Source organism: Colias philodice, chromosome 15 (genome assembly GCF_061535455.1).
Source record: "Colias philodice isolate Cphi_HAF_F1 chromosome 15, ilColPhil1 Martin Lab GWU primary, whole genome shotgun sequence".
Taxonomy (NCBI): Eukaryota; Metazoa; Arthropoda; class Insecta; order Lepidoptera; family Pieridae; genus Colias; species Colias philodice.
In genome coordinates, this window is record NC_143100.1 from 8,754,923 (window position 1) to 8,777,181 (window position 22,259).

Sequence of the window (22,259 nt, forward strand, 5' to 3'; positions counted from 1 at the left end):
ATCTATTAAAGATATTCATAGTCGTAGAAGCTTTTTGAACTAGCTTAACTCGCGTCATACCCAAATATAAACTAATTTTAATACTTATATCTATCTATGCATAATACACATGCGTAGTGAAATGTGACCACAATAATCACCTCCATCATAACTACATTATTCATTGATATCCAACAAAATATTGAAATGCCATAGGAATTAAAGTATGTACGTATACATAACATAACCTTGCAATCACAGACATGTAATATATGTCTGTGCTTGCAATACTACAACTTCGAGACTTCGAATCTATTTCTATAGAAATAATGGTAAAATTACGTACATTATACGCGTAGTAGTATTTAAGTTTCTTGAATAACATCCCCTCTCTGTGATCTTCCAAACATTACAGTTTTGCAAACTCTATGCAAGGGAAATTACCTTTGCTTTATATTCCAAGATGGCGCTAATATCAAATTCGTCGTATTTATTATCTATGTCCATATTATATTGATAGAAACCAAATTATTTATTTGGAATTTTAGGGGTACTTTCTTCATCAATAAAACCTCATTCATATGTACCTTGTTTATAACTTATTTTTTTTTTCACTAGTAGAACACTAGAACTTAGAAAACTGCATCCATGAATGTTGTTTAGTGAAGTCTATTGAAATGAAATAATTTCTTGGAATATGGCAATATTTATGCATTCATGTAGAAAAAAACTAATTGAAAATTAAAAAAAGAGATGTAATTATAACAAAAATTAACGTAAGAAATGAAGTGAATTATCAATTCAAAGAGGAATAAAATTATGAAGATTAGAGTTTCAATGATGTATCTTCCTATCAATAAAACAACCTTAATATTAACTAATACTATATTTCCTATCAATAACAATTATTTCACATCTATAATTCATCTATCAACTTGAATCTGTTATGCTGTGGTTTTGGTATAATATTAAAATACTTCTTGTATATTGTCTGATCGGTTCGTCCCCCGTAGATTCTCTGAACCCATGTGTGGTCCCAATTAGGATCAAATTTCTCACAAGTTATGACAACCTTGCCCGCTTCCATTGCAAATAGGGTACCATTACGACCCATACCAACCTAAAAGCAAACAATTATTTTCATATAATAGTTATTTCTTGGTTAAATTTTCATATAATATGCATCCTATGTATATCAATTTTCTGTCATTGAAAAATTGTGTGCATGAAATAAATAAATTTTTCAGTTTTCATTTTCATTTACTTTTCATGTAAATGTTAAAAACATCATGAATATTTTAAGGAACATCCATCAAATCTGGTAAGAATATTAATATAGGATGTTAATTTATTTTTTACTGGGCGCAGACATAAACTCGCATTGAACCTGGAAAACTGTAAATTCTCTTACAAAGAAGGTTTTTTAAATGCTTATGAGTTAGGCCCTTCGCTCATGGAGCTACTCAAAAATGACTGAACTAATCAGTAATTACGATTACAAACCAGTTACAAATTGTATCTCGCATACAACGCTACTCAAGTTATAAGGTTTCAGTCACTTCTGTTATTTCTTCGTTCGTTTTTATCATATAAAACAAAGAAACTCGGGAAACCAGTAGCGTGGAGACCGGCACGACGCGTCGCGCGTGATTGGTTGCTAACGCGTTACTCACCAGTTAGTAACTAGTCGCGTCGTGTGCGAATCTCCATAGAACATGTATGGGCTGTGACGCTCAGGCAACTCGTTAGTAATTTGAGTTTGTGACTAGTTCTTTTTGAGTAGCTCCATGAGCGAAGGGCCTTATGGGAAGTTATAATGAGGCAACCCATTAGTGATTGTCAATATTATATAACTTATATCCATATAAACATTTTTATTGTGTAATAAATTAAGTGCTTTTCATTCTATACTAGCTTTCCGACCGCAGCTTCACCCGCTTTGTCTTAAAACCTAATAAATTATATGATAAAACCTTCCTCTTGAATCACTCCATCTATAAAAAAACGCATCAAAATCCATTGCATAGTTTTAAAGATTTAAGCATACATAGGGACAGAGAAAGCAACTTTGTTGTCCTCAAATCTTCTTTCATTCACTTCAAACAGTATATGGATGAAACATATGAATATAAAGTTATTTCTTATTTTGTAAATAGTGGTCTAAGGTTCACATTATTTGGTATACATATTTATAGGTACTTAAACATTATTTTGTATTGTTAGTTATTCATGGAAATACAATTCATTGAGTATTAAGACAACACTTAGATAACCATATAGTTTACTATGAATATTAAGTTACATTTAGTTTCTATTTGAATGGTGTCTTGTCTTTGAAGAGTTTTAGTAAATAATGTTATGCAAATTGTTTATCACAGTTACTTACATTGAGCCCTGGATGGAATCTGGCGAATCTTTGGGTTGCTAAGATATGACCAGCCTGAACTGAATGTCCATCTTGCACCTTCCAACCTCTGTGTTTTGGTCGTACTTTACAATTCACGTTTTTGGTACTGCCTCCAGTTTTCTTACTGGCATGTCTCACAAACTCTTGAAAGTTATAAGTCGCTTATTAATTTAACGTAATTTTCGTGTTACGGACGCAATAATGATTAACAAGTAGAATATTTAAAAAATACAGAAATAAACTAAAGAGATTAATTACACTACAATGATGTAAATCGAATTTTTATATAAGGATCACACATTACCGAAATATGAATTGACTTAAGACTGTTACCTGTACTGTTACTTACCTAATATTGGAGATGCGGGTTTCAGAGCGTTCAGAAAATTAGAAGACATTGTGGAAATTTACCATCTACAATTCTTTGCCCTGTAATCAAAATGTAAACTGAATTTTATAAGAACTTCTTTAATCTTGTTTTGATTTTGAGGTTATGTTCGGAATTCTGACAAGTCGGACATTGACATTTGACAACTGTCATTATCAGTACAATTTAAACAGATAACCCGTCTGTCTACGGGTTATCTGTTTAAATTAGAAAACATTGTGGAAATTAACCATCTACAATTCTTTGCCCTGTAATGAAAATGTAAACTGAATTTTATAAGAACTTCTTTAATCTTGTTTTGATTTTGAGGTTATGTTCGGAATTCTGACAAGTTTATTTCGTTTATTGCTCTGAGTTTATTTCTGTATTTCTGTATTGACATTTGACAACTGTCAAACCAAGATTTAAACAGATAACCCGTAGACAGAGAAACTTACCCCGTTTTCCAATTACAGCACTAGAGCGCATTATGCGGCATAATGCTTAACGTTGAATGTTCCAACTACAGCAACGCTTCGCACAATCGAGCACTAGAAAAAGTAATGCGCGTGAATTGATGCGTGCAATCGATTTATCGTTAGTAATTATTAATTGTTGGAACAAATTTTAAAGCTTTCGTTTCATCACACCCCGGACACTCCATACAAAATGATCGTTTTGACAGTCACACTGTAGAGACTGCAAATGTGTGTGTTAACGCTTTATGGTTGGCACATTTGTGACTAGCGTAAAAAAAAATTCGCGTTTTTCTGATGAAATACATCCGTAAACAGCACAATATCTAACCATTTTCTACGAAAAACGACAATCACAAATCCAAAATAATAAAATTACTTTAAGTCAATTTGATTAATGTTGTCAATCTTCGTTGCGTATCGTCCTTGCAGAAAAATATGGCCCATTTTATGTCTGATCGCGCGGGGGTGAGGTAAGTTTAATTTTGGCGGGAGGCGGAGAGTGTCCGTTCTGTAGCGTTTAGCTACTATTATGTATTCTGTGGTTTCATTGTAGTTTTTTCGAAATAATCCAAGTTAATTCAAATTGTGTTAAAAAAATAAATATAAGTATGGATGAAGGTACAAACATTGAAAAAAATGTTAATAAAATAAGCAAAATCCAAATTACTTAAAATAACCGTAAATATTTTTCAACCAATTATTATGTATACTACTTTATTTACACATTAATGAGGTTATTGCTAACTCTAAGAATATTTTTTTTTTTTCAACACTGAACTAAAGCGCAACCTGCTGACCGTGCGTTTGTTCCAATTAAGCATCAGCATAATTCGGCATTGTGCGGCACTGAGTCGCATTATGCTCTGTAATTGGAAAACAGCCTTAGTTTCTCTGTCTACGAGATATCCAAACCATAACAACCAAAGTGTACCAAAGTACCAAAACTATAGTAGAGCCATTTTAATAGGCAACATTTGACAGTTCAACAAAATTCAACAACGTAACCTAGTAACGACGACATAGAATAACATGATATTTCGTTTTGTTAGAACTGCACATTTGCTTAACTTTTTTCATAATATTATTATTATAAATATGTAATCGTAATACAAGACCAATACAAGTAATTTTGAGATTTGATTTTACTGATAAACCATTTTCAACATAATAAACAATTTCTGATTTAAAGAACTGATGTCGCTACAATTTCGTGTCAATAAACCTTTTTTTCTTTTTAAATACCAGAGACGTTACTCTAAAAATCGAAATCTGACATCTAGAATCGAATGCATTGATTACTTGGGAATAAAAATCATCATAAAACATGTTTCAAGTTCGATTGACAAAATATGTTTCAAGCCCGTTTCGATTAATTCACTATAATCACAGACCTATAATCGATGTTTTTAAGCAGGTTACCACCCTATGAAGATAAAATTGATAGACGTCAAATGTTGCCTATTAAATTGGCTCGACACAAGAAGCTTATTATATCTAATACACTGGAGATTGCACTATCACGGGAAGGTATGACCTTGAATGACGCCTGGTTGTTCCTTCATCCCTTTCACACCAAACTTGGCAAGTTGGTGTGAAAGGGATGAAGGAACAACCAGGCGTCATTCAAGGTCATACCTTCCCGTGACAAGTAAACGTTCATAGTGCAATCTCCAGTGTATTAGATATAAGCTTCTTGGCTCGACATTAATATGTTTCACTTTTCAGGAAAGTGACACGGCCGTTTCTCAAGCAATTTGTCCCTTATTTTGTTTGGCCTGGTTCACCTCATTAGAAAAAGACAATTTCCCAAAGGGAACGCTCCTCTCGGACCGGTTTTTCGGTTTCGGTTTTCAGTCTAGTTAGTATGAAAAACTACAATCTCATCGTTACGAAATCATCACGGATGAAGTCGCGGGCGCTAGATAGATTAATTCATATTTCAACATTTAGCATTTCGTATAGATGTACCTAAGTAGTTACATAGAAAGAAAAAATATATGAATAATTAATATCATAAAATATTTCGATGATAACACATTTGACCTGGGATAAAGACTGAATACAATGCAATATAACCCTGACCGATATTTTTTATGTCAGCTTACGCATTGAACAAAGTACATTTGTGTCTATCATTGAAATTTGAAATCTATAAAATCTATGAGCTGCGAAACATCTAGACGTTACCTGTATAACCTGTATTGTTATGTAACATTTTAATATTACCTATTAGGTATATAGGTTGTCTACAGTTTACTTTAGTACTTAGTGAAAAACATTCTACTTGTTTAACTTGTTGTTTTCGGTGTTCTAAATTCGAAAATATTGATTAGGTTAAACTTTGTCAAATTCTTAGAGCTGTATCACAGGCTGTAGAATAGATATTATAAATATGTAATTATATCTTAGAATAACAAAACACTTAACATTTCTAGTTCCACTTATTGTAATTAATACATATAAATACTTACATTATAATATTATAATCAAGCAATTTAAGTTTTAACGATATTACGATACCTATATTATGCTTCCGATCTCATGATCAAAGAGGTGCGATCTTTAGACTGAAACGGTGAAACCTACTGAAACCGAAAAAAAAAATGCAGAATTAGTTGCTCATGTCTACTCAAAAACGTTTCTACTGCATTCTATAATTTATCGAAAATCGTATTCCCTAGGTAAGTATACAAATAAAAATTTGTCAGTTGTTTTTTTTTTGAGTTTGACATAAGACACGAGCTTTTTCTATACTTAACTGTACACTTAAATAAACAAAAGCAAAAGATCACCATTTATTTTAATTCACCTGACATTACAAAGTAAATAATCAATGTTTTGTTGTATGATTATTGATTAAATATTCAAACATTTAACACACGTGTGGTCCACAAGTCAATTACTTACACGTAAATTTGATCAAGTTATTAGCATTGGTTATTGGGTATAGAATATAGCTCGTACTAACATAGGTACCACTAATTATTACAAATTATTACTAAAAATTCCACAGCTACTTACGTGTGTTTGTTTGTCTCAATTAGAGCTAGGAAATTAATTTTCCATTTTGAGCTTTGAAAAGTAAACGCTACCATAAGATTTACCATAAAGATGTAAAAAAAAACGATTTACCTACAGAGTCATTCCTCTACTTACGCACAACAAAATCGGCAGTCTGCTTTTCAAGTCTACCCATCGAAATTCCAAACAACAAATAAATTTTGACTCGTTATTTGAAAACTTAAAATTTTATCAAATTCAATAAGTTAAGTAGGTGGAGATTCCACACATTGATCCTAAATAGTATTTTTTAAATTAAGTACTACCTACCATGTACTACTAACTAGCTGCCGCGGCCGGGGCCGGGGCCGAGCCGTGCGGTTTCTATACACCCGCGCGCGTGATTGGCTAATTCCCGTCAAAATCGGTCCAGTCGTTCCGAAATGAGCCGGAACAAGCAGACAGTAAAAATCGTTATTTTTTTTCCAATATTAAAAAAGACACTCCAATTTGAATATTGGATGGATACCAATATTCAAATTGGAGTGTCTTTTTTTAAGTGCTAAGTAATTAAGGAGTGCAACAAAAATGTGCAAGAAAAATGCACGGTCTGTGTAAAAATGTGCATGAATTTAATACAATAATGATTATTGATTATACAGGTACTTTCACTTTGCAGTTTTGCACTGCGCTCACGCTGTGAATAGTGTAACAACCACAGACTAATAATAATATACTACGGTAACAACTAACAATCCTCATACTCGTATTGACGAGTGTAAATAAAGTTACTATCGTATTTGATAATCCTATATCACTATCCATACTAATATTATAAATGCGAAAGTAACTCTGTCTGTCTGTCTGTTACTCAATCACGTCTAAACTACTGAACCAATTTTCATGAAATTTGGTATGGAGATATTTTGATACCCGAGAAAGGACATAGGCTACTTTTTATCCCGGGAAAATGACGCAATCCCGGAAATCCCACGGGAACGGGAACTATGCGGGTTTTTCTTTGACTGCGCGGGCGAAGCCGCGGGCGGAAACCTAGTTTATAAATGCAACCGTATAATAATTAACGATGTATCGTATGGTGATTTAACGTGAGCGTAGTCTACTACTCGGAGATCCTGTATAAGACTTCAGGTGGCAATTGGAAAATAATTGGCTTAAGTCTGACAGGACACGGACTACTAGTTACGAAGTAACTATTCTCTAATCTGTGCTACTAGTACCAACTTACCCATGTTCAAAAAACAATTTGTAAAAGAAATGTGGCTTTATATGGTCCATATCCCATTATAGGATATACGGGGGTTCACTTATAATTTATAAAATATAAACACGGAAGTTTTTGATGTTGAGAAAAAAAGCTGTTGAAATTATTGAATAAACATAACTTTGAATAAATAATAAAACCTGTACTTCAAAGTATTAATTATACGTGTAGTTATAAAATGTAATAAAACCAAAAAACAAAATAACTATATAACTTTATTTTATTTTATTCAGACTCGTTATTATATACCTAGTAGGTAATAAAAACATAGGAAATGCGGCAAACTTCAATATAAGATTATATAGAGTTTACAGGGCATTCATAATCCGACTCAGTGGCTAGTGATACACGTAACGTATTGGTCGTCGCGAATGATACGAAGTTTTACGAATATATTAAAAATATTGTGTTAAAACGATGATTGCGATTTTGATATTTATCGCTTTTATATTAATACTTATTATATCGTGGATAAGTTTGTTAATAGATACCAAATCTTACAATATTCCTGGACCCACACCCCTTCCAATAGTTGGAAATGGACATTTATTTGCGATCAGGGCAACTCGTAAGTAATTATTACACTTAGTTAGGAAGAATAATCTAAAATGATATCATATACCTAGTTACCAAGACAAAGGTGGAGGAAATATTTGTACATACCTAATTTGTTTGCTATTTACGATTTTACTCAAAACTAAATAACCGACTTCATAAATATTCAACTCAAAATAATTATTCACTAAACCAAAAGCGGCATGGTATTCAAATTTATTTTAATTAATTTATTAACGCTTTTATTTTATTAACATTCTTTACCTTTTTCTCAAAATAATAAATATTTTACACGAATTAGGTAGTATAAATATCATTTTTTTTTATAAATTTACATTTACCTTTACCATTTGAGACGAAAAACTTGCGAAAAACACGTCATTAATATTTTATTATTCTCGTAAACACAGACCTCAAAAGAGACGTTAAATATTTTTGTGGTCGTTATTTCTTTATTATGATAAACCTATTATTTAATACAACACTAGATAAAAGATTTTTTGGTAAGTGATAAAAATAGTTAGGTACCTACATAATATTATGTAGTTGACACACTATTGTACCCAAACCAAACTCAATAATTTGTAACATACCTACGTCGCAAATTGAGACTATTTTTCCTGGTTATGACTTATGAACCACTTAACAACTTGATTTGACCCTCTATTCTTCACATAAACAATTTTTTACTTATATGTTTATTGTTTATGTCTTATGTAGGTATGTCTAGAATTTTAAGTGGTTTGTCAACAGCTGCCTAGGTTGCTCTCATTTGGCCTATGTATTCTGAGATAAAGTTCAATACTCTAAAGAAGCAGATATTAGTTTTAATCAACATTAGGAGTCAATAAGTTATCACATAATTAGCAAAATTTTGACTTTCGCATTCATGGATCTAGAGATAATAACAGTTCATTTTTATAAGTATATGGTCGTCTCTCTATAGTATCTTTACTTCTAAACAGTTTTTCACAGACTCACAGTCACTAATAAAATGAGTAAAATCCCAATTTTTCTGTTTATCCAATAAAGAATGATAGGTAGGTATCTATACTTCACTATCATCATCACTACATAGTATAAAACAAAGTCGCTTTCTCTGTCCCTATTTCCCTATGTCCCTTTGTATGCTTAAATCTTTAAAACTACGCGACGGATTTTGATGCGGTTTTTTTTAATAGATAGAGTGATTCAAAAGGAAGGTTTTAGTATATAATTTATTATGTTTTAGACAAAGCGGGCGAAGCCGCGGGCGATAAGATAGTATATTATAAAGCTGAAGAGTTTGTTTGTTTGAACGCGCTAATCTCAGAAACTACTGGTCCGATTTGAAAAATGATTTCGGTGTTAGATAGCCCATTTATCGAGGAAAGCTATAGGCTATATATCATCACGCTAAGACCAAGAGGAGCGGAGCACTGAGGGTTAAACCGCAGGGCACAGCTAGTAAAGAATACAACGTAAAGACACCTCAGGAGGTACAGACTCCACACAATATATACTTATTCACTGTTTAATAAATATACAATGAAAAAAATAATTAAGTCCATTTAAGTAAGTCGGTTAATAATCTCGTGTGTAACACCTGAATATCTACACTTTATTATACGTACATCAAAAATGACCTTTATCATTCAACTCATTTATGTACTTAATTTACATGGAATTAAGAACGTTACACGAATCTACAATTAAGCATACAAGTATTATTATAACTATAATAATATATGTATCTACAATTCAATCACGTGCTAAAAAGTATATAACCCCTATTTCAAGCTCCTAATTTATGCACATAAACCTACATAGAGTTTTATTAATAGTAGGTACCTAACAATATTTTTAAACACAACGTTTTGATATAATGTGAATTCACATTCGGAAATAAGTATACAAATACAAACATACTTATCAATAACTTTTTTACAATGTTTATAATGTATTTTAAACAATTACATATTCTAAATAAACTGAATATTTATATCACTCATGACGAGATAAAAAAACATAATATTTAATTCATTTCAAAATTAGATAATAATAACAGAAGGTAACTACCTATTTTTTGCTCGAAGGACAATATAATTTGGTTTCATTCGTGTTTTGTTGTCGTTTTTATATACTTTCAGTTCAACGACTTTAATTGCATTGAATTATCCTCCGAATAATTATTAATCTTCAAAGACCTTATTTGTAATCATTTGAACGATTCAATGATCACACTCATATCTTATTACTGCAATGAATGATTTTAAATTGCACCTTTGATAATATACGATTATACGAATATTACAATAAGGGAAGTACTTGTAAAGAAGAGCCTACTAAAATTTATCACAATGAACTAAGAACCAATTTAACTTACATAGATGTATTGATTATAATTCGATATGACCTTGCCCATTCAAAATTAATATTGAACCGCAAATATTGCGCCAAAGCATTTTGGCGAAGTAGTTAAATTAGTTCCTTTTTTACTATAATATTATAGCCTTGACATTTAGGCATTTCATGTTTAAAGACATATTAAAGTTATAGATTAGACTCACAGGTTTTAAAATGATATTCATCCACAAATTAAGTGATTCGACATTATGATGTGGCCAATTGTAGACATTCAATCATTTCATGAAATGCGACCATTTCGTGAAATGATCAATCATTTCATGAAAAGAGCAAATCTACGATATGGCCACAACATGTACATATGGAAAATCTGCTTTTAAGGTATATAATAATTGATAAACGGATGTTTTTGTTGCATATTATAGATACGCTTTTAGAAGTAGGTAGGTATTTTTATTTATAACACAATTAAAATCAATTAACTACATAATAGAGACAATTACTACTATGTATTGTCTTTTTATAATAGCTCTTATCACGCTTTATATGCAAAAAACAATGTAAACATTCTAAAGATACTTAATGAAAAAAATGCGCTGAACGCCGCAATTAATCAAATGAAAGAGTTACAGGTTACTGCTAACTACGTTATTATAATTGTTTAAATTACCTTCTGCTCACCAATAATTATTGATCACAATATAATTAAACTGTCTCGTAGTTGAGGCCCTGTATCTATTTTATAGTGCTTACCTAATCATATACAGCCTACAGGATGTCCCGCTGTGATATTAATTAAAAGTGATAGTAAAGTAGTTAGTGTGATAGTAAAATTGTGAAAAATTCAATGTGGGAGACGCTTCAATGCGAATTAAAAAAAATTACATGGCTCTACTCTGTTTTTTCCTGCAAATATAAATAAATACATTAAGTATTAATTAATATTTATAATTCTGTAACATTATTTTTAAAATCACAACATAATATTTGTAAAAAATAAATAAAACTAATTCTCATGTCACAACAAAAAACTTACGTAGACCAGGCGACTACTGTAGGGTTATTGAAGTTACGCATTTACGGTCATGTCACACTGAATTGTGGTTTTGAAATGTAATATAGGTATAGAGTATATTGTTACTATAATTATATTCAAAGCAAGTGATATCAACTTTAAGCAGGTGTCGTAAGAGGTGTTACGAGAATAAATTTATCATATTATGTATCTACAATTCAAATTTTGACTGGCAACCTAGTCGATATATTATATTCTCCTAATTATAAATATACATAAAAATTCGGTGTTCAGCAAAAAACCGATGAACGCACTAATCCTATATTTATAATTTTTATAAGCCAGCAACCCTTATTTGCGGCCGGATTTAATTAGGCAACCATATATTATTATGATAATAAATAGAAAAAAATTAGCTTTAATTTGATATATGATTCATAAATGTGCGTTATGAACTTAAAAATGAATCGAAATCATACCTGTTTGCACCAGGCTGCCAGGTGAAAAGCGGCAACCGTGATTTTTTAGAATTTTTATATCATTTGACATGATGTAGACTACATTTTATTCAAAAAAACAAGTGAACGAATTTTTTTCCCAAAAATCGATTAGAAAAATTTTAATTAAACATGCTTGTGGCCAAATTTTGACTGGCAACCTAGTCGATATATATTCTCCTAATTATAAATATCCATAAAAATTCGGTTTTCAGCAAAAAACCGATGAACGCACTGATCCTGCAGCCGGATCTCGTACTAATACTGCCTTGATCTAGATGCAACATAGCAAGTAACGTAGCAAAGTAAAGTAGCAAGTAACTACTTAGCTATCATTAAAATAAAATTTTTCAAATAAACCCTTCTAATAGACCGGTTCATTGGCCATTGCCTTAGATCATTATGATCTAAGGCCATTGCCCATAAGGTTAATAGTACCTACTGCAGCAGGCTGCAACTATATATGTATTTGACTTTTATTTAAATTAAGTATGTAGATAGTTACCTAACCATTTTTATTTTAAAGGTGTAAAGCTCCTTACTTACAGAAATCTCATAAAAAAAACACATAAAGCACAAAAGCGATTTAGTCTTGTACAGGTGTAGACCTACACAATTTTTTTTTTTCGTTATGTAAACAGACCGCAAATAAAAGCTTTACAATTTTAAGCCCAACGACATTTTTCAATTAATATTACTTTAACTTATACAAGAAGAAGGTATAGGTTATCTGTTACTATAATTTGCATTGATCTTTTCTTAAATTTGACAAAATTAAACGTGGCCCTGATATATTAACTGACACCATTTAATTTAAAACAACTTATATAAGTACAACTTGACTAAAGATTAAAGTTTATGTTGAATAATATTAATCAACTAACTATGCTCCGAGTCTTTTCTCTTGTAACAGGTTTATTTTATACAGATTAAAATTTAAAATATTTTTCAAAATTAAAATGTTAAAGCCCGTCTTCTCTGGGTTCAATGTACAGTTATTTGCAAATATTAAGATTACTGAAACTAAGAAAGAAAAATTACTTTGGATTTAACATCTTCTTCTTCGTCTTATCAGCCGTGGGACGTCCACTGCTGGACAAAAGCCTCCCTCAAGGATTTCCAGTACGACCGGTCACCGTCGGAGTCGAAGTTAACATAAATAATAAAAAATAATATCTAACATTATTTCTTACAGAGTTTCTACCGCTCTTACAATATTTCCAAAAAACCTACGGAGAAGCTGTCCGAGTCCATTTATTTAACCAGCCTTATGTCGTCTTGTACCATCCGAAATATATTGAGGTAAGTATGTATACAGTTATTTATTATTATGACAATATCTCCATAATACAAGATCCTCGCCTCCCATAAGAAGGCCAGCTTCTAGTAACCTTACGTAGTGGTGTTTATACTTAGAGATCCTTTAAATTTTAAATGATTATTATTTACTGTCGTTATTTATTCTTATATCAGCTGTTGTTATCATACTTTTAATTAGGTATATTCATTAAAAACTTGATTTAAATGTAAATAAGGAATTGATGAATCATGAAGTTGCAACGCATGTGTGGGTGTTGTGTAATTTACACTGTAAACATCAATGAGATAGCGATATGTAATGCATTGTTTTATAATAAAATTATTACGTTCAAACATGTTAATTAATAATGACTGTATTATTTGTCAAGTAATTAAGATAAAGGTTCATAATTCATATGCATTAATTACATTTCGTCTTTATTATTTTTTTTTTTGATTAAAAAAATTGGTTGTCTGCAAGGTTGTCTGTAAAGTCGGTTTACTGACGATAGTTGAACGTGACAACGTCCGATTGTGCTTCTTTGTCACTCGTTCCGCGCTCTCGCTTGCACTTCAAGCCTTACATGGAACGCCTCAGAGCGAGGTAACGCCGCATGAGTCATGTTTTTTCATGCGTGCAGCTATCGAAGCGCTATCGAAGCGCTATCGAATTATAAGACGTTGTCACGTTAAAAATAAAGCTTTTTTTCATGTTATGGCAAGATATAACTATTTGAGTAATAAAGCTTCTTAATTATTTTATACAATTCGTATGTTAAGAAATAATTATACAGATAACAAACTCATTTACTAATTATTATTAAATAAACATTTTTTCAGCCCTTACTATCACATTCCGAATTGATAACAAAAGGCAAATCATATAATTATTTACACGACTGGCTTGGCTTTGGACTTCTGACCTCAACAGGTATGATTAAGCGTTTTCACTTCCAAAGTAACAAAATTTTAACATGAAGATGTTTTTTTAAAAACTGTTGAAAAAAAGGACTTTTAAATGACGTGAAAAAACATTAGTATGTACATTCATATTTTCAGTTCTAACCTATTGCACGCCTCATAAGCGAAGCGTTGAGGTGGGTACTACTGTCACTTCGCGCAAAACATCTGATTTTTCAAACTTAAAATGTCTTTACGTATCATACATTGCACTTGTAAGATAATACATACACACACATATTAAGAAAAAACACTATTTTTAACGTTCATGATATTTTTGATGTCATTTTTGTTATTTAAACTAGTTAAAAAACAGTTTAAAAAAGTTCTGTCTTGGACGTCCGTGTGTCTGTATGTGCGGATCCTTTTTCTTGTTAACACGATAGCGACCGAAATACTTTACTAATCGAGTCTTTTTTTTTCTCTTACGCTTGAGTATGCTCAGGAATAGAACCCTTTCATTTTTCAGGGTCTGATTCGATGTGGTTTAATTGTTATTAAATAAACAAAAATAATAATTAATAAATATTTATTAAAAAAAAATTATGAGGCGTGCACTTTTGGATTTTCCAAATTATTTGTGTAATATAGTTAATAGTGAAATCAATCTATTTTAAAACTAAGGTATTTATTTCCTTCAGGCAACAGATGGCGGACGCATCGAAAATTTTTGACGCCCGCATTCCATTTTAACATTTTGCAAAACTTTTTGCCAGTTTTTTTGAAAAATGAGAAAGTACTCATTAATAAATTGAAATCTACATATTGTAATGAAAAACCGTTCGATCTATTTCCTATCATTGCACTGAATGCACTAGATAATGTTACGGGTAAGGAAAATAATATTTTTTTTGTACTTATTACAAACTTTAATCGTATTCTCTAGTATAGATATAATTTTAAATTTATGTCGTTTCGGTTTGCAAATATATTTCCTATGTATAGACGTAAAATATTTTTTACAAATTGCTTTATTTTAATATATTTTTTGTATTTATTTAATACCAATTAATAACTCCTACAGAATCTGTTATGGGCGTATCGATAAATGCACAAGATAATAGCAATTCCAAATATGTAAAGTCCATTGAAACGTAAGTTGCTGCAATTCAAAATAGTAATTATTTAAATTGTTTCTTATTTCTTAAGTTTCTTGTAATTTTTCTTTCAGTTTGGCTCAAATAATAGCATTAAGAATGCGAAATCCGTTCATGGGTGAGGATGCACTTTTTAAAATAACAAGTTATAACAGAACACAACAACAAGCTTTGGGTGTATTACATGGATATACTAAGAAAATTATTGAATTAAGAAAAAAGGAGTTGCAAGATGCTAATATTCACACGCTTGAAGAAAACGCTGAGTTTGGTAATTATTAGGAGTTTTTATCTTACCTATATTTATTGTATACTAGCGGTCCGCCCCGGCTTCGCCCGTGGTACATATTTACGTTTTCTCTACATAAAAACCATCCTCGTACTTCAAGGAATATAATAAAAAAAGAATTATCGAAATCGGTTCAGCCGTTCTCGAGTTATGCGCTTACCAACACATTTTGCGATTCATTTTTATATATAAGAAGAAGATAAGTATTAGACCGGGAGATACTGACACAAAATTTCGAGTCATTTGTAACAAGGATGGCGGTTCTACAGGGGTCTTAGTACGCAATGACAAAAAGAAAAATGATGGTGTGAACGCTGGTACCGGTGGCTTAGTCGCGTGGGCGTTTGTCGAACTCGTCGGAAAAATAGCGAAAGTCAAACGATTTGTAACACAAAAATTTTAGAATTTACCGATAGCCCATAAAAAAGTAGTAGGCGGTAGTGTCATGCCATACTTTTCCGGTGTGACTTACAGCCCGCCATACCGACGCGAATGTGTTGATTTAAATAAAACAATCATTCAACCATTTGTACCAGGCTAACTTTTGCACAGGTAACTATCGTCGTGCAGCCATTTACGAAAATCGCCATGCCATACTTTTCGGACGATTCCAAATGGTCGCCATACCGCCGAAAATCTGCAAAAAATTTTTATTTCGCCAAACTTTTTGTACCAGTATTGCATTTGGATTTTTGGAGAGTATTTGATAAAATGTGACCATTATTATATTTGCCATACTTCTAGTAGGGGGAAAAAGTTCTGTCATACTTGAAAACTTAATTTATTATTAATTTATATAAGTGAAGATTTCCAACACTTAGATCTTTGAAATTTTGTATTTATATTTGTTGATCCTCAAACTTACAGGAAAAATAAGTGCCATACTGTTACAAATCGTTTGACTTTCGCTATTTTCCGACGAGTTCGACTAACGCCCACGCGACTAAGCCGCCGGTACCAGCGTTCACGCCATCGTTTTTCTTTTTGTCATTGCGTACTAAGACCCCTGTAGAACCGCCATCCTGTTACAAATGACTCGAAATTTTGTGTCAGTATCTCCCGGTCTATATATCTAGATGATAATATCAAATGTTCTACATATGTTTTTAAACGTCTTGTTAAAATCTATATCTATGAACTATGACTACGCATAAATCTAAACTTATTAAAATTTTCAAGGTGAATAGGTTTATTTATTTTTTCGTCAACGCACGAACTGAATCCAGTTTGAATTAAAAAAAAAATTATTTTATTGTTGGATAGCCCATTTACATAATAAAGCATTTGAAGAAAACTTAAATTAAAAATGTTTGAAATTACGTGGGAAAAATTGCTACTTATGATGTTTACATGAACGAATTCATAGTTATTTTGACTGAATTAAATGCACACAGCACATGCAAACTGGATTTATAATACATAATATTATCACAGTATATACAGGGTGGAAGGTTAAGATGGGGCATGAAGGGCAGGTACCTTAACCGTTGTAGCTACATGAAAACGTTCTTAGGAGACTATCCTTAAATTCTTGAGAAATTTTAATCTGCATTCACAGATTTTTGAAAAAATGTACGGTCAGCAAGGAAATCGGCAGTTTTCAAAAAAATTTTTTTTGATGCCAATCGATCCAGTTTCTCATGGGGATCAAAACACTCTAAAAGACCAACTGAGGTATGAGTACTAGAAAAGTCAGAAATCGCGAAAAACTATTTTCATTCATGAACAAGTAAAAAGACAAAGGCACAGCAACATAACATGCCAGCGACGCGGGGGCGTGAGCGGGCGGTGGCTGGCAGCTCGTGCACGAGATGAAAAATTATTTAAATTTGAATATCGAACGAACACGTCACATTTTTATGGCTTATGTAAACAATAACACATAGAAAACAAAAGTTACCAGAAGTAACTCTGTCTTCACTAAAAATGTCCTTAAATAATTTAGAACGTTTAGATCTGTTAGAGACTTACTTTTTAAATAATAAAAACCCAACAGTTGCATTGGAATGGTACAGGAATAAATACCCAATGCGACATGTACTGACGCGAAAGGTAATTGCGAATCTTGTAAAAAATCTAGCAGAAAGTGGCTCATTTAAGAAAAGCTTGACACGTCCGCGTCGTTCACGCGTATTGAATGAGAATACGGTGATAGCAATTTTGGCACTAATTGTGGAAGCATATCCCGAAATTTCTTCAAAACAAGTTGCCGTTGAAGTTGGTTGTTCGCACTGGATAGTTTTAAAAACATGGAAGAAATACGGCTACAAATGCTACCGCCATGGGCGATTAGTCCAAGCATTGCAATCTGGAGACTATGCACGCAGAGTTGCATTTTGCAGATGGTTACGGGGCAAAGGAGAATGGGCATTTTACTATGGAAGTTGGGCCTGAACCCTTGAGTTGGACCAATACACATGAGGTATTGTTTTTATAATAGATCATAACACATACATAACGGGAAAAATATATATAAAAAAATAATCAACCGGGTTTTTGTACAGTCACATCAAGTTTTATTTCTTTGTGTATAATATTTTTTGCAATAAATAACTGTTATAAGACAATGACAATATCTTTATGTTACTCCAATTCACTTTCACTTACAAATACGTACTATAGTAGAGCCAATTTAATAGGCAACATTTGACGTCTATCAATTTTATCTTCATAGGGTGGTAACCTGCTTAAAAACATCGATTAAAGTGAATTAATCGATACGGACTTGAAACATTTGTCAATCGAACTTGAAACACATGTCAATAATTTATGATAATTTTTATTCCCAAGTAATCAATGCATTCGATTCTAGATGTCAGATTTCGATTTTTAGAGTAACGTCTCTGGTATTTAAAAAGAAAAAAGGTTTATTGACACAAAATTGTAGTGACGTCAGTTCTTTAAATCAGAAATTGTTCATTATGTTTAGAATGGTTTATCAGTAAAATCAAGTCCTAAAATTACTTCTATCGGTCATTATTATTATAAATATGTAATCGTAATTGAAAAAAGTTAAACAAATGTGCAGTTCTAACAAAACGAAATATCATGTTATTCTATGTCGTCGTTACTAGGTTACGTTGTTGAATTTTGTTGAACTGTCAAATGTTGCCTATTAAAATGGCTCTACAATAATCTTAAGCCTTATAATAACCAAAATACACTAATATTATGTTTTGTAACAGGTACCTATACCGTGTTTATTATAATTCAACGTAGTTAGACGTTTTTTTGTGGTTAAACTCAGTCACTCCAGTGACATTTAGATTTATATTTACTTCACTCGAATTAAAAACACCGTTATTGTGGGCAAAATAAGAGCCAAATAAATAAAACTTTTTGCCTTGACTGTACAAGAACCCGGTTGATTTATTTTTTTATTTTATTTTTTTCGTAAGGTATGTGTAATGATCTATCACAAAAACAATATTTCGTGTGTATTGGTCTTAGCCCAAGTTTCAGGCCCAATTTGCCCATTCTCCTTTAGTAGAGATAATGATTTTATGAGTTTTCTATTAGCGCATCTTTTGTTGAATCACTTATTTTCTTAGTGAATGTGTGAAAATAGTTTTTCGCGATTTCTGACTTTTCTAGTACTCATACCTCAGTTGGTCTTTTAGAGTGTTTTGATCCCCATGAGAAACTGGATCGATTGGCATCAAAAAAATTTTTTTTGAAAACTGCCGATTTCCTTGCTGACCGTACATTTTTTTTTAAATCTGTGAATGCAGATTAAAATTTCTCAAGAATTTAAGGATAGTCTCTTAAGAACGTTTTCATGTAGCTACAACGGTTAAGGTACCTGCCCTTCATGCCCCATCTTAACCTTCCACCCTGTATATTAATCTATTTAAAAATAACTGACCTTGCACTTTGTGTTAACATTTAATTTATATATTTCCTATAAAAACTGTATATCTTCCAGGTATTAAAAACAAACACGCCTTCTTGGATTTATTACTTTTGTCTGAAATTGATGGAATGAAAATTAATGACGAACAAGTGCGTGAAGAAGTTGATACTTTTATGTTTGAGGTAATTTAAAAAAAATATTATATCACAATAACTTTATAAACTTAATAGGTAGGTAGGTATCTACTGTATTTTTTATTAAGAGCTAGATTTATTTGGTCATTAGTTTCTTTCTACTCAATAAAAACATAACTACCTACTCTTAAAATAAATAAGACGTAAAGTGATAATATGAACTCTACAGTCTGAAGTCTGAACTCTACCAACTATTATATATATTCTGTGACTCTACTATAACAGTAACTACGGTCTATTTTTTGTGATGTAGCAATTATCATCGATATTATTTATATTATGCATTTAATTAACTTCTTGATTCTGTTTATCAAATACAGAAACAAGAAGTTCTTCTTTTCACAACAAAATATCATATTAAAATTAAACGTTCCTTTGCTCTTTCTATTATGTGAGGTAAACAGTTACATCAAAATTAACATAATAACAATGACTTACTAACATATTCGAATAATAATAACAAAAAATTTAAGGGCCATGACACAACAACGTCAGGAATATGCTTCTCATTATTTTGCGTATCAAAACACATGGATGTACAAGAAAAGATTTTTGAAGAACAAAAACGGATTCTAGGCGATGACTTGAGTAAGGATCCTACTTACAGGTAAACTTTTACGTTACAATTTATATTTGTTTTATTAATATACAATTTGTTTTTCAAGTGAAACTTCTTTAGGCGCGTTGAGAGTAAAATTTCAAGGTCACGTCATGGAGTAAGGCCTGTGGTAAGGCGTCGATTTTGGTATCTTTGAATCTTGCCAATGCAGTTTCACTTCTGACACGTGTGCTCGGCACACACGTTCTTTTTTTGTCTCCGTTCACTTAAACAGTATCGATTTATATTTCTTTCACTTGCAGTGATTTGAAACAAATGAAATATTTGGAGCTAGTAATAAAAGAATCTTTAAGAATATTTCCTTCTGTACCTCTTATAGAGAGGCTTATTACAAAGGACTCGGGTAAGTTGTTAAAAGATAAACATCGTTCTTACGTGTCTTTATTTTAAACATAATATAATTTTCCTTGTACATAATTTAATGTAGAATTATTTCATTTTTCATAAGATAACCCAAAGATTTTATCGGCTTAATTCGTCTTTATTTTTGTTATTATAATAAAACTTAGCAATTTTTATAATCATACACACACCAACAGCACGTTAAAAGCGTTAATTAGGTACCAAATTATACCATCATACGTTTTACAGTATACAAGAACTGTAATAGATTATTAGATATTAGGTAGATACTACTCATATCATTTGAAATTTTTATTTTACTTTTTATCTTCATGTACTTAAGTATCTAGTTAAACAAAAATCTTTCAGAATTAGCCGGGTTGCGGATCAAAAAGAACACATCAGTCATCGTTGATATAATCCATATGCAAAGAAGTCCAGCTTTGTATGAAAATCCACTGGAGTTTCGGCCAGAGAGATTCACTGAGGCTGCCGCCATGTCTGGGAAGAATGCCTTCTCATGGCTCGCGTTTAGTGCCGGCCCTAGAAACTGTATTGGTAAGAATTTCAAGTATAACTATTAAGTATCTGGAAAATATTGTTCTGCCCCGAGAGCCATTATAACCACTTTATAACTTAGGAGCATAGAAACAAAGATTACGACCTTTTTTCTGACCTACCCAATATAAAATCGATCAATCTTTTTGAAATGTAACAAATACAACCAACAACTTCATTATTTGCCACATTGCTCTGTGGCATCTCTGTGGTCATAAAACATGATATATCCATGGTCTCTGACAAAAATTGGGATATTACCTATTTATAGTTGTAAGGTGGTAGTTATTTAAATACGATTCTGATTACGTGTTTGTAACATAAAAAGAGAGAAGATGGGTAGGAGCCTTAGATCATTAAGTGTAGGAGCAGATACTATTATGGTGGAAGTTATTTCCGCGATAACGTGTAGGTAATGCTGACGGTTATTTTACCTCATTTTATTAAAGTTAAATCTAGTATAATCTACATCAATATTTATTTTACAGGTCAAAAATTTGCCATGATGGAATTGAAAATAACCTTGGCGGGAATCATAAAAAACTTCAAAGTGCTACCAGTAGACATGGAGCCGCAATTATGCTCCGATCTCATTTTGAGATCAGAAAACGGCGTACAAATTAAATTAAGACCAAGAATATAAAAAAGTTTATTTTATTTCATGAGATTAATCTCTAATGAAACTTGCGTTACATACATATATTTTAAGACATAATAATTATCTCTGTCGATATTGTCATAGTGTAAGCATTAAATTAGGTAATAAAAAAAATTTAAAACCTACATTGTTTTATTTTTAAAGTGAAACTTTTATTACATCGTCTCAAACTTTTTGGTCTGTGTAGCGCATGTCGCGTGTATCGCGGCTGCCGAGTAAGTATACCTATAGTCTGTCCACTATAAGAATTGCTTTTTGACAGCTCGACGGGTGATACCAGAAGTGATGTTCATAAGATTATCGATTGTGATACCATTTCAATTATAAATTCAAAATATTATCATAAATCGAATCAGGTACGTAAATAATAATTACAACGTAAACATACTAATAAGATATGTAATAATAAGACCACATATCTATGCATTGTATGTTAAAACTAAACTAAACTAATATTTTA

General features: G+C 31.6%; 2 protein-coding genes across 2 annotated transcripts; one reads left to right on the forward strand and one right to left on the reverse strand.

The window, feature by feature from the left end:
* Positions 1-850: 850 nt before the first annotated feature.
* mRpL27 (mitochondrial ribosomal protein L27) lies at positions 851-2,913 on the reverse strand. The gene is made up of 3 exons (XM_089703917.1): positions 2,736-2,913; positions 2,366-2,529; positions 851-1,099 (listed from the first exon to the last, which is right to left on the reverse strand). Exons 1-3 carry the CDS (start codon positions 2,782-2,784, stop codon positions 896-898), a joined length of 417 nt encoding a protein of 138 aa, XP_089560043.1. The 5' UTR covers positions 2,785-2,913; the 3' UTR covers positions 851-895.
* Positions 2,914-7,851: 4,938 nt separating this feature from the next.
* Positions 7,852-21,806, forward strand: LOC149482414 (cytochrome P450 4d2-like). Its single transcript, XM_089703730.1, has 11 exons — positions 7,852-8,085; positions 13,126-13,232; positions 14,070-14,160; positions 14,831-15,019; positions 15,214-15,283; positions 15,361-15,557; positions 19,501-19,610; positions 20,096-20,229; positions 20,484-20,584; positions 20,953-21,141; positions 21,630-21,806. The coding sequence occupies exons 1-11, from the start codon at positions 7,935-7,937 to the stop codon at positions 21,782-21,784; spliced, it is 1,494 nt and encodes a 497-aa protein (XP_089559856.1). The 5' UTR covers positions 7,852-7,934; the 3' UTR covers positions 21,785-21,806.
* The last annotated feature ends 453 nt before the right edge of the window (positions 21,807-22,259 follow it).